The 12,137-nt window shown below is 37.9% G+C and overlaps 1 protein-coding gene across 1 annotated transcript in view; it reads left to right on the top strand.

Annotated features, from left to right (window-relative positions):
- The window catches only part of LOC107553257 (eukaryotic translation initiation factor 4 gamma 1-like), a gene marked incomplete at its 3' end in the record, with an annotated part of 49,426 nt that overhangs the window by 23,153 nt on the left and 14,136 nt on the right, over positions 1 to 12,137 (top strand). The window contains exons 15-33 of the mRNA XM_016235430.1: positions 670 to 856; positions 1,784 to 1,917; positions 2,012 to 2,131; positions 2,235 to 2,627; positions 3,303 to 3,449; positions 3,541 to 3,777; positions 3,991 to 4,095; positions 4,253 to 4,522; positions 4,663 to 4,771; positions 7,005 to 7,113; positions 7,233 to 7,504; positions 7,613 to 7,737; positions 7,843 to 8,015; positions 8,739 to 8,864; positions 8,978 to 9,059; positions 9,164 to 9,262; positions 11,554 to 11,688; positions 11,819 to 11,900; positions 12,005 to 12,137. Of these exons, the coding sequence (XP_016090916.1) occupies positions 670 to 856; positions 1,784 to 1,917; positions 2,012 to 2,131; positions 2,235 to 2,627; positions 3,303 to 3,449; positions 3,541 to 3,777; positions 3,991 to 4,095; positions 4,253 to 4,522; positions 4,663 to 4,771; positions 7,005 to 7,113; positions 7,233 to 7,504; positions 7,613 to 7,737; positions 7,843 to 8,015; positions 8,739 to 8,864; positions 8,978 to 9,059; positions 9,164 to 9,262; positions 11,554 to 11,688; positions 11,819 to 11,900; positions 12,005 to 12,137 (3,038 nt within the window). The remainder of the gene's footprint in view (positions 1 to 669; positions 857 to 1,783; positions 1,918 to 2,011; positions 2,132 to 2,234; positions 2,628 to 3,302; positions 3,450 to 3,540; positions 3,778 to 3,990; positions 4,096 to 4,252; positions 4,523 to 4,662; positions 4,772 to 7,004; positions 7,114 to 7,232; positions 7,505 to 7,612; positions 7,738 to 7,842; positions 8,016 to 8,738; positions 8,865 to 8,977; positions 9,060 to 9,163; positions 9,263 to 11,553; positions 11,689 to 11,818; positions 11,901 to 12,004) is intronic.

Here is a 12,137-nt window from a genome sequence, read left to right as displayed (position 1 = left end):
ATTAAGTGACTTACCGTCACTTACTGGTAGTTTAGTTGAGAAGTTTGTTGAAAAGTATGCATTTTTCCCCTCAACATTTCTTATTTGTATATTCATAAATGCATTTAAAACATTAATCTCATAACATTATTTATTGCAGTTGTAATTATTGTTATTTGTAGTGTAAATTATTTAATCTGACTGGTAGCAGCCCTATAGTGTGTATTGAATTTATTGATAAATTGTAATAATTTGACATGTAAGATGATGCATACACCTAAAAAGGTTAAAAATAGGCCTTTGTAAATGTAAATATGCAGATTTAAGTATGTAAAAGCTGATAGAACACTGATGAAAATATTGCTTCAGAATAAATTGTTTACTCCACCAAAAATCTGTGATGCAGTTATTTTGTGGGGATATTTTGTATGGAATATTGTCTGCTGACATGAAAAGTTCACTGTATATCATAGTAATAAATACCATTTATTACAGCACTGATATTTTGTTTTCTTTTTAATTTATACACATTAAATATTACATATATGTATGTAATAAAATGTGTATTTCCATTACAGGTTTAGGTCTTAAATTTCATATAAGGTGGTATTAAAAAGGTCTTAAAAAGTCTTAGATTTAACTTGTTCAAGTCTGCAGAAACCCTGTATAAATCTTCTGTATCCATTTCAGCCTGAGGAGGAAAAGCCTGCTCTTGAGCCAGAGGTTGCTCAGAAAGAGCCTTCCCCAGCTCCAACCCCTGCCCCACCAGCTGAAGAGTCAGACGAAACATGGGAGGACAAAGAGGACAAGCTCGACACAGAAAATATTGAGCCTGAGGCATCTAAACCTGTGGAACAGAAGTATCAATATAAAGAAGGTTAGAAGTCAGATTAATTGGGTCTCGTTTGAGAATGTTCATCCTGTTTCATAGATTACGGCAATATATGAGAGTCCTTTTATTTAGAGGGCAGCTTACTGTAAGCACACTACCGTTCAAAAGTTTGGAGTGGGTAAGATTTCTTAAATGTTTTTGAATAATCTCTTATTCTCACCAAGGCCACATTTATTTGATAAAAAAAAAAAGACAGTAAATCAGTAATATTGTGAAATTATTATTAATTTAAAATAACTTTTCAATTTTTATACTTTTTAAAATGTAATTTATATTTGTGATGTCAAAGCTGAATTTTCAGCCGCCATTGCTTTGTCTTTAGTGTCACATGATCTTTCAGATCTTATTCTAATATGCTGATTTGATGCTCAAGAAACATGTTGTAGTATAAGTGTTGAAAACAGTTGTCTTGCTGACCCCAGACTTTTAAATTTACTCAAAGACCCTTTGTGTATGTTTACGTTAATGCATTTGACATGTTTTTGATTTGATGCTCAAGAAACATGTTGTAGTATAAGTGTTGAAAACCGTTGTCTTGCTGACCCCAGACTTTTAAATTTACTCAAAGACCCTTTGTGTATGTTTACGTTAATGCATTTGACATGTTTTGATACAATTTTTGGGGGGAGTTGTATACTTTATTAAAAAAAAAAAATTTAACTGTCATTGCATTATTTTGTGCATTCGACAGTGAATAAAATTTACATTTTTAAATTAAGTTTATTTAATGGGAATGCAAAAAATAAATAAACCAAACCTGTAATCCATAACTTGGATAAGTGGTACATCAAGGCTTTCTTGATTTTTAATTTTTAGTTTGTTTTGTGCAGGGTAAATTCTTATTCAAAATGTTTGTGGACCTGTTTTGCAACTTTTTTTTTTTCCTCTCTCTCTTCGCTCTCCCCTTTGCAGAGCAATGGAAGCCCATCAACCCAGAGGAGAAGAAACAATATGATCGAGAATTCCTGCTTGGTTTCCAGTTCATTGGTGCAAGCATGCACAAGCCAGAGGGTTTGCCGCACATCAGTGACGTTGTCTTGGACAAGGTGAGGCTTCCATCTGGACCCAACAGGTTTAACCTGTGCTGTGTCTTGCTAAATATTTGAATAACCCTCTTGCTCTTTGCTGTTTGGACAACAGGCAAATAAAACACCCTTGCGGCCCTTGGATCCCAGGAGTCTGATGAACTGTGGGCCTGATTTCACACCTTCATATGCTAACTTGGGTAGACAGTCATCCGGAGGAGGAGGGCGAGGACCGGTAAGTTGACTTTCTTTTCTCTTATGATTCAGAATTCAGTTAAAAGTAATGTTGCTTTATGTTGAGATCGATCATTTATTTTTAAAAGTTGCACTCCTTTCAGTCTGCACGGCGCCCTCAGCCGGGTCGAGGCAAAGACCAAATGAGTCGCAACCCCAAGATCATCACCAGCTTGTCTCTTAAAGACAATGTGGAACTCAACCAGGCTAAGAATGCTTGGACGCCTTCAGTGAAGAAGCAAGGCCGAGAGCGTGGAGGAGAGGAGGATAAGGAAGACTCAGAAGCTGTGAAAACGCAGGAGCTGTTCCGCCGCGTGCGCAGCATCCTTAACAAGCTCACGCCACAGATGTTCCAGCAGCTGATGAAGCAGGTGACGGAGCTCACCATAGACACTGAAGAGAGGCTCAAGGGTGTCATTGACCTCATCTTCGAGAAAGCCATCTCTGAACCCAACTTCTCTGTAGCTTATGCCAACATGTGCCGCTGCCTTATAGGGGTGAGTAACGTTCATCTGTATGTTGGCTTGCCTGTGTGGGCTCCATTTTGTGTCACGTGTCTGAGCCACTGATATACTCTGATGGGATTGAGGAACTGAGGAGCTTTAATAGTGTTAATGTCAGTAATAAGATAATTGATTTGCCATTTCTGCAGTGGCAAATGTAGACAATTCATTTTTTCATTTTTAGTGAACTATCCACTTGTTGCACTCATGTCATTTCAAATCCATAAGAATTATACAAATTATTCAAATTATTCAAATCTTCGAAACATACAAATGACAGTAAGCCTAAAAGATTTGTCACTTGACAAGGTCCTTTGTACCAAAATTTCTTGCTTCACAAAGTTAATAAAAACACTATTAAAAAAAAAAAACAATCCATATGGATTAAGCGGTTTAAGTCTCTCTTCTGAAGAGATTAACTCAATTAATTTAGCCTTTATTCACCTAAATATAGATCAGCACACATAGAGATCATAAAAAATGGTCAACAGAGGCTCAACCGTCCTTTCTTGATGTGTAAACAAGCCTCATTGGTTCTCGCATTCAGCTTTTGTTTTCCACATTTGAGTAATTGATGACAGAATTACTTGGCTGTTTACCTGAATTGCTAGTTTTGTAGGAAATGTGAATGGGGAAATAATTGAGCTTGTTACTGATTTTCTTTTCCAGCTTAAAGTCCCCACTTCAGACAAACCGGGAGTCACTGTGAATTTCCGTAAACTACTGCTCAATCGTTGTCAGAAGGAGTTTGAAAAGGACAAGGATGATGACTTGATCTTTGAGCAGAAACAAAAAGAGCTGGATGCTGCCACTGAGGTGACGTCTTGCCACATTTGTAAAATTAATTCTGTACAAGTGTATGAAATGCTTCTATTAAAATGGAAACAATGTTTTATTTTTACCTTAGGAAGAGGTACGTCAGCGCCTGAATGAGGAGCTGGTGGATGCCAAGGACAAGGCACGTAGACGGTCGCTTGGAAACATCAAGTTCATCGGAGAGCTGTTCAAGCTGAAAATGCTGACAGAACCCATCATGCATGACTGCATTGTCAAGCTCTTGAAGAACCATGATGAGGAGAGCTTAGAGTGCCTCTGCCGGCTGCTATCCACCATTGGAAAAGATCTAGACTTTGAGAAGGCCAAGGTACAGCACCATTTGTACTTAAGCAGGATGCTGTGATTGACCAATCATAATCAATTACCTATCAGAACTCTTGTGGGTTTATAATGGGATATGAGCTTTATGATTACGTTAGGTCTACATTCCTTTTGTGTACTATATTTTTCTATTGTATAGCATTTTTGACAGTAGTTTACTTTGCTACAGTCAGATTTAATGTTGGCCTATTGTATGCAGCCTCGTATGGATCAGTACTTCCACCAGATGGAGAAGATCATTAAAGAGAAGAAGACATCTTCTAGAATCCGCTTCATGCTTCAGGATGTATTAGACCTCCGAAAGGTAACCACATGCTTGGTTTAGCAAATTATTTTAAAAAGGTATTTGGCAGGAACCTCATTTACAGTTCTTAAAACTTAGAACACATATGGTATGTTTTCAGTTCTTCTCACTATTTATGTCTTCATTCTTTTAACTGTATGTGGTCTCTGTCACACAGAACAACTGGGTGCCCAGAAGAGGAGATCAGGGTCCCAAGACCATTGATCAGATCCATAAAGAGGCAGAGTTGGAAGAACACAGAGAACAAATAAAAGTACAGCAACAGCTGCTGTCTAAGAAAGACTCCAGTCAGGGTAGAGGGGGCCGTGGTGGGCAGCACTCCTCTGGCGGCCGTGGTAGCCAGACCCAGGATGAGGGCTGGAACATAGTGCCTATTACCACAAAGAACAGACCGATTGACACCAGCCGCCTCAGTAAAATTACTAAGGTGAGGCTTTGTAACATTTCTTCTATTTTAGAATATCCAACTTTTATAATGTAATTGTTGAAAATGATATTTTTTCATAGCATAATGATTTGTTGTTTGATGTGCTTAACCATTTTTCCTCCTTTTCCCTTTTTCTTCAGCCTGGTGATTTCAACATCCAGCTGCTGGCCCCAGGAGGAAAGGGCTCCTGGGGTAGCTGGGGCAAAGGGAGCAGTGGAGGCACAGGAGCCAAGTCCACTGGAGATCAAGGTGAGCAATCGCCTACTCTTATTTACCTTGGACCTCACTTAGCATAGAGAAGCCCAGCTATTAATGTAGGGCTGCAACAAACGATTATTTTATTATATATAATCGATTAATGTAGCGATTATTACAACGGTTAGGCGACTAATCGTCGATTATTTCACCAATTAATCGGTAGGCTTTGATCTATTATTCAGCTTTTACAATTAGTTAAAATACTGAGTTACACATGTTACACTGAGTTAAACTAACTGATAAATAAAACAAGGTAATCACTTCAGATTTGAAGTGAATGTCAGTTATCAAACAATTATATTACTATTGTACGATTACAATTATTTTTTACAATACAAAAATATATTTGGCACACAGAGATGAGACACTTTCTCATTCACCATTTAATTAACTGCATGAAGAAGTTATTGACTGACTGAATGATGCATCCTTCTGCCTGACATCGCCTTTTGTAAGTCATATATGGATCAAAATAAAGTGCTAAGACATTTTATTTTTGATAAATTGTTATTCACATTAGCGCTCTTAAAACCTTATAGTAATCAAAACAGTACTGAGCTAGATCTAGCTTTAATCTATGCAAACCAAACTATCACTTTAATGTAATTAATTGTTTTATTTTTGCATTCACTAATAAAAAAGATTCTATCATTAGCTAGTTCCACACTGGACAGCTGCTTTATAGCTGAAAGTCAAGTTGTAATTCTACCTGAAAGCGAGACTTGACACTGAGACTTTTTTTTTTTTTTCTCCTTTTTAATACTGTAAAGCTGCATGCTTTAAATCAATTTATTGTATAATGCGCTATATAAATAATCGTGACCTGACTGTGGTGCCGATTGCAGAGCTGGTGCAAACTTATCCACATCTTTATGATCAGATGCTTTCTTAACTGCTGTTTTCTCTGCAATGTCTTCTCTTTGTTGCGTGTTTATTTCGTTATTGAGTAGAAAGCGTGCTGCACATATTTACATATTCATTTAAACTTTGATTTCAGCAATTGCTGCTGTTTACCAATGAGTGATACCTCAAATCATGTGACTTTAGGAAAGGTGGTATTACTTTTCCAGTGTTTTCCACAGGCTTGCACTCTTGTCGGCACTTCCCCTGGGGGAAATATATATCTATATAATGTAAATATAAAACAGCGATGGGCTTATTAAAAGTGCACATTCATTCTCTGCCAGCAGCAGGCGCTTTTGGAGCCTCAGAAATAGCGGTTTCCTCTGTAACGGCTGTAATCAAAGCAGCGCTGCACTCATGAACACTGCTTTATCAGGCATTATAGGAAAGATTAAATGAAAATGACAAACTTTTCTGAAAACAATCGGTTTCCTTCAAAAAAGATACATATAGAAACACCCGTGCCGTCATTTTCCTTATTAAATGTCATCTTTTACATCAAATTCTTACTTTTTCAATTAATTCAGTTAGAATAATAAGAAACTGTAGAGTTGTTACCATTCAAATGAAATTATTAACAAACTCTATCTTACCACTGCTGAGGAAACAGAAGCTGCATCTGAAGTGGCATTAGATGCATTTACACAGACCTTTTGATGATGCTGAGGTGCCATAAATGCATTTTAAATTCTAATTTTATAAGAAATTTTAACCCAAATAAATGTTGAAAAAAATGCAATGATACTTTTAAATGACTAAACCACCAGTAGGTGGCGGCAGATGTCTGTTTTAATGAGAGTCATTTATTCATTAATTCAACGATTCATTCAAAAGACTATAAATACATTATCATTACATTATCAGTCGCCATTTACACTGAATACAATTTAAATTAGAATCATTCTCACGCGAAACGACGTGTTTACACGCGACTGTAAGCGTGCGCGTGGCTGTGACGTCATTGCCGGTGCCGCAGGCTATAAAAGGATCGGCTCGGAATCAGCAAGACGTGAGACATGCAAAAAATCGTCCGATTCCATTCACTGGCCGGTCAATCGGTGCATCTCTAGACATGATTCTTAATTTAGGAACCAGCATGTCTTAGAGACTTGGTGGTCTTGGTTGTCAGAACATTGTAGCAACAACTCTAAGCAACTTCAACAACAACCTAGCAACCACCCACAACATTGTAGCACACGTTTTTGCAAGTGTCACTCATTTTCTTCAGATAATGTAAAGATTTGGTTGCCCTTTTTTTTTCTTATTTTTTTTTAATGGAAAATGTCAATGCTGTCTAATGCTGTCCTTTTATCTGATGCAGACCAGGGGAGACCTGCCACTAGCACAATCAACCGTTTCTCTGCATTGCAGCAGTCTGGACCCTCATCATCATCATCCTCACTTGACTCTGATCGTAGAGTGCCTCAAAGGTAATTTTGTAGTGCTGTTTTTGTTCTGTAGGGCAAATGAGTACTGCATGGTAATAATTCTAATGTAATCTTATTACACAAGTTTTTGACTTGCTATTTAACACCTATCTACTTTGCAGGAACAGCTCCAGTAGGGACCGTAGCGATCGAGATCGTGGTGACCGAGACCGTGGTGACCGAGATCGGGATCGCTTTGACCGATTTGATAGTAGGCGGGATGACCGAGGCCTAGACAGACCCCGTCAGGCCATCACCAAACGCAGCTTCAGCCGTGAAAATGAGGACCGCAGAGGAGACAGCCGTGGACCAGCAGATTCTGTGCGCCGCGTGTCCAGCATGACAGAGAACCGTGATCGAGGCAGTCGGGAGCGTGATAGAAGCAAGGAGACAGGTAGGAGTCAACAAACTGAAAGAACTGTCCTGAGCTGCACCAGCAATACCGGTCTTTGAGTTGATGATTCATAAATTGATCGACTCTTTACCTGCTTGGGTTTCTCAGTGAAGCCAATGTCGGCTCCTGCTCCACCACCACCTGTTCAAGCCAAACCCGCCCTGAGTGAGGAAGAGCTGGACAAGAAGTCCAAATCCATCATTGAAGAGTATCTCCACATCAACGACATGAAGGTATGTACATCCATGTATATTATTGACCTAGAAAACATTTTGAAAATAACCTGTAAATTCACCCTGGCATCTTCCACTTACATTATTCTTGTAACTCCTTTGTAGGAGGCAGTGCAATGTGTGCAGGAGCTGAATAGCGCCTCGCTGCTCTTCGTGTTTGTACGGAACGGTGTAGAGTCCACACTGGAGCGCAGCACCATCGCTAGAGAGCATGTGGGCCTGCTGTTTCAGAAGCTTGTTAGTGCTAGAATACTACTTCCTGAGCAGTACTACAAGGGGTGAGTTCATAGACCACTGCAGTTTATTATACTGTACAATTATATGGTAGGGATGCACATATGACATCTGAACATTGTAGCCATTTTTTACACTCATGACCTCTGGTTTTTGCTACGTGTCTGGGCCACTGACCTATACTCTTGGGATTGAGGAACAGCTTTTCATGCTTGTTCCATGTTTTGAGTCTTGATCAGGAAAGAAAGTTTGCGAAAGACCTGTTATTTAATGTAAATTATTTTAAATAGATTTTTTCAAACCTTGGCGTTATTGTATTTATCTGTGTTTTTATGTTTTGGTCTTTTTGCTATCTTTAATCAAAATGTAACGGCTTGCTCTAATGTTGCTGCCAATATTCTTATTGTCCCTACCACAAAAAAAAGGCTTTTATTTTTCTCTTCCCAGATGTTTGTTTTAATTTGCTTAAATACATAAGTAGCTACATGATAGGGATATCAAAACTCTCCCAATATTTTTGTATTTATATACTAGCGTTTAATATTTTGATTTGGCTTTTTTTTTTAAATACTTTTCAGTTTTAATTTTAATGTAAGTTTTAGTAATTTTATGTGCATTTGTCTATTATAATATTTATCTTTAAGTTTTAGTTTTAAAAATGAGTACTTAAACTTAATTTCAATTAGCTTGAGGCTTCATGATTTCTACACAATATAAATGGTTTCTGTGTGGCTGTGCACTTTATTGTTTGTTTTCAACCGCTCTAGACTGCAGGAGATTCTGGAGATAGCAGATGACATGGCCATTGACGTTCCTCATATTTGGCTCTACATGGCTGAGATCATCACACCCATGTTGCAAGAGGGAGGCATCCCCATGGGCCAGCTCTTCAGGTTTGGCACTGAATCTTGGGTTTCAGATACTTGTATGCAAAGATTCTAAACCATCAAATAAAATGATGTACACGTCATCTGACCTTTTGTTTTTTGAAAAAAATCATCCACAGGGAAGTGTCCAAACCTCTTCTCCCTATGGGCAAAGCAGCAATCTTGCTTGTTGAAATACTTAACCTTCTCTGCAAAGGACTGGTGAGTATCATGCTGTGGCAAATGCTTATGAAATATTATTCGCGTACATTGCCTTTTCAGAATTTATTTGTTTATTTTTTTTTACTTCTCTGAAATGTTCTCAGAGCCACAAAAAAGCTGGAGCGATGTGGTTTGAGGCGGGGCTCAGCTGGATAGAATTTCTGCCTGAAGAAGAGGATGTCATTAAGTTTGTTACAGAGCAGGTACTGAAAGCTGTTTGTACTGTATTGATGGGGTCAACATAATTTCTGTAATGTTTAGGGGTGTAATGATTCACTCAACTCACGATTCGATGAGATTCACGATACTGATTTCATGATTCAATTTTCTCAGGATTTTTTTTTAAACATTTAGATTTAAGACAAATTATAAATGAATCAAATAACAAAACTAAATTGAAATTTTAAAACAAACACCAAATCTAATCAAAAAAATAAGACAAAAAGAACCGTCTTTGTATAAACAAAGGCTTTGCCTGTGATCTTTCCATTCAAAATTAGAGGCAACTACTGCATTTGAATCACAATCCAAACAAAGATGCTGTATACATGCAGTTTTTTCGATCTGAATTAGATTGTATAATTTGAAATTTTAAAATACTACATAAAATATCTGCACGAAACAAAGACCGCAGAAGCTCTGAATGAGATGCAGATTCACTCTCTGACAGCAGGTGGTGCTTCTGGAACAGCAGCGATGCAGCGTTTCCTTGGCTGTAAAACAGTAGCGCAGCGCTTATGAACGCTGCTTTAATATGCATTACACAGAGACTAGATGAATGCCATCTAAACTTTTCTGAAGACAGTCAGTTCCCCTCAGAGAACCATTCATATAAACTCCCACCCCAAATTTATCGTGATTCGTTTAACAGCTCAACTGATTTGAATCGTCTCATATTTATATACATTTTCAACCGGCTCACGGTGAATCGTTACATCACTAGTAGTGTTGTCACGGTAACAAAATTTCAGTATCCGGTACCAATACCCGTGAAAATCCACGGTTCTCGATACCAAAGCAAAACACAAAAACATGCTAATTTAAAAAATTTGCCTATACTTTCATTTAATCCAAACTGTGTACATATTTAATTTTAAAGGGCTTTTGAAAACCAAGAATAACAACCAAGTTGGCTAAAAAAAAATAAAAAATGCTTTTTTTGACTGATATGACACAGTGTTAACCATTTGTACATTCTCAAACATGCATATTTTTGATTCACAATTCATTTAAAAGCCTCTGGTGTGTAAAAGTAGTAAATATGTCCTCCTGTTTTTTTTTTTTACCCTAATAAAAGTTATAGGAGCATTAAATAGTTAATGAAGAAACTTCATTCTAATGCTCATTATATTAGCGTTAGCCGCGCTTATGCTAACTATTAACTACTCTAATAACAGCGTTCATTTCAATCCGACATTCAAATTGAAATATTAAATAATCATAACTGAAGCGGTGTTTCCCACAGACTTGAACTCTATTTGCAAATTCATTCTCTGCCAGCAGGAGGCGCTTGTAGAGCGTGAGAGATCAGGTTTCCCCAGTAACGGCTGTAATCAAATAAGCACTGTGCTCACAAACGCTGCTCAGGCATTACAGGCAAGATGAAATGAAAATGGCATCCATCATTTTCTGAAGACGGTCGGTTTCCTTCAGAAATAGTGATATAAAAAAACACCCGCACCGGGTTTCGACTTTGACACGTGCAGTGCTCATGTTTATTCAATGAAGTCAAAGCCTTTTGGAAAATCTATTTGTGTGGGACACAAATAAATCAATGTATGGGAAACACAAGACCTAAATATTAAAAATTAAAATGAAACTTACATGCTTGAACTCTTTCATTTGATCTGGGTGTCTGTCTTTAAGGTGTTTTGTTAGTTTGATGTGTTTCCTCCTCTTGATGTCGCCACGTCTCAGTGCTTTTATGAAGAGAGCGCATCTGCGCACCTTTCGGATAGCGCATCAAGAACCGGGTTGACCGGGTACTCGGTACCACCGGTACTTAAAAAACCTGGTACCGTAACGTTTTCATTCTTTTAGTACCGACTTGGTACCGACGTACCAGGTCTTTTGACAACACTAGTCCCTAGTAATGTTAAATGTATATGTAAAAATATATATATTGTGCAATACTATATTATTGTGCTCAAATGTTTTTACTGGCAGCACCTTAAAAGAATAGATTATTTTAAGTTTAGTTATCTTCATAAATTGTTTCTTATGATATTATTCTTATGATGATCCTTTGTCTGCAAACATTTTCACTTACAGAGCCATAAAAGAACGATCCATTTTTATTTTTCGTATTTGCCTGAAATACATTTTTCATAATTTGTTTCATGAAGTTCTTTTCCTTTGCCATAATTTTTTTTGTATATTTTACATGCATTTGTACGCATACACACCCCATATATATTATATATAAATAAATAATACTCTGCATATGTCTTCATGAGCGTGAAGGTCATTAAGATGACATTGTATATATTTGTAGAAAATGGAGTTCACTCTGGGTGAGGAGTCTGAGAAGCCTAGTAAGAAGGAACTGACTGCTGAGGAGCTGAGTAAACATTTGGACAGGTTGTTACAGGAAAAAGCCAACAACCAGAGGATCTATGACTGGGTAGAGGTGAGCATGTGTGTTTCGGCTGTGGTTCGAGTCTCTTTAATCAAACATTAAGGTATTGCATCGATCTGCATTATGGGTATTACATTATGCGTGTTGGACGTGTACTGACTGGCATTTCTTTCCTTTAAAGGCCAACCTAGATGAGCAGAAGATGAGCTCCAATCAGTTTGTGCGGGCCCTGATGATGTCTGTGTGCCAGTCTGCCCTTATATGTGAGTGAATTCATTAGCTGCAATCCACTTCCTTCACTTTAGTTTGACTTCAGACCACTGACCTGTACTTGATGTTAATTGTGTGCATTAATGAACTGTCATAGGTGAGAATCCCTACAAGGTGGATGTGGAGCAGATTACCCAAAGGGCCAAGCTGCTGCAGAAGTACCTCTCTGATGAAACGAAGGAGCTGCAGGCACTCTATGCTCTCCAGGCTCTCATGGTGCAGATGGAGCA

Source organism: Sinocyclocheilus grahami, unplaced genomic scaffold, assembly GCF_001515645.1.
Source record: "Sinocyclocheilus grahami isolate Dianchi unplaced genomic scaffold, SAMN03320097.WGS_v1.1 scaffold467.1, whole genome shotgun sequence".
In the NCBI taxonomy this organism is placed as follows: Eukaryota; Metazoa; Chordata; class Actinopteri; order Cypriniformes; family Cyprinidae; genus Sinocyclocheilus; species Sinocyclocheilus grahami.
This window is presented reverse-complemented; position numbering and strand designations above follow the sequence as displayed.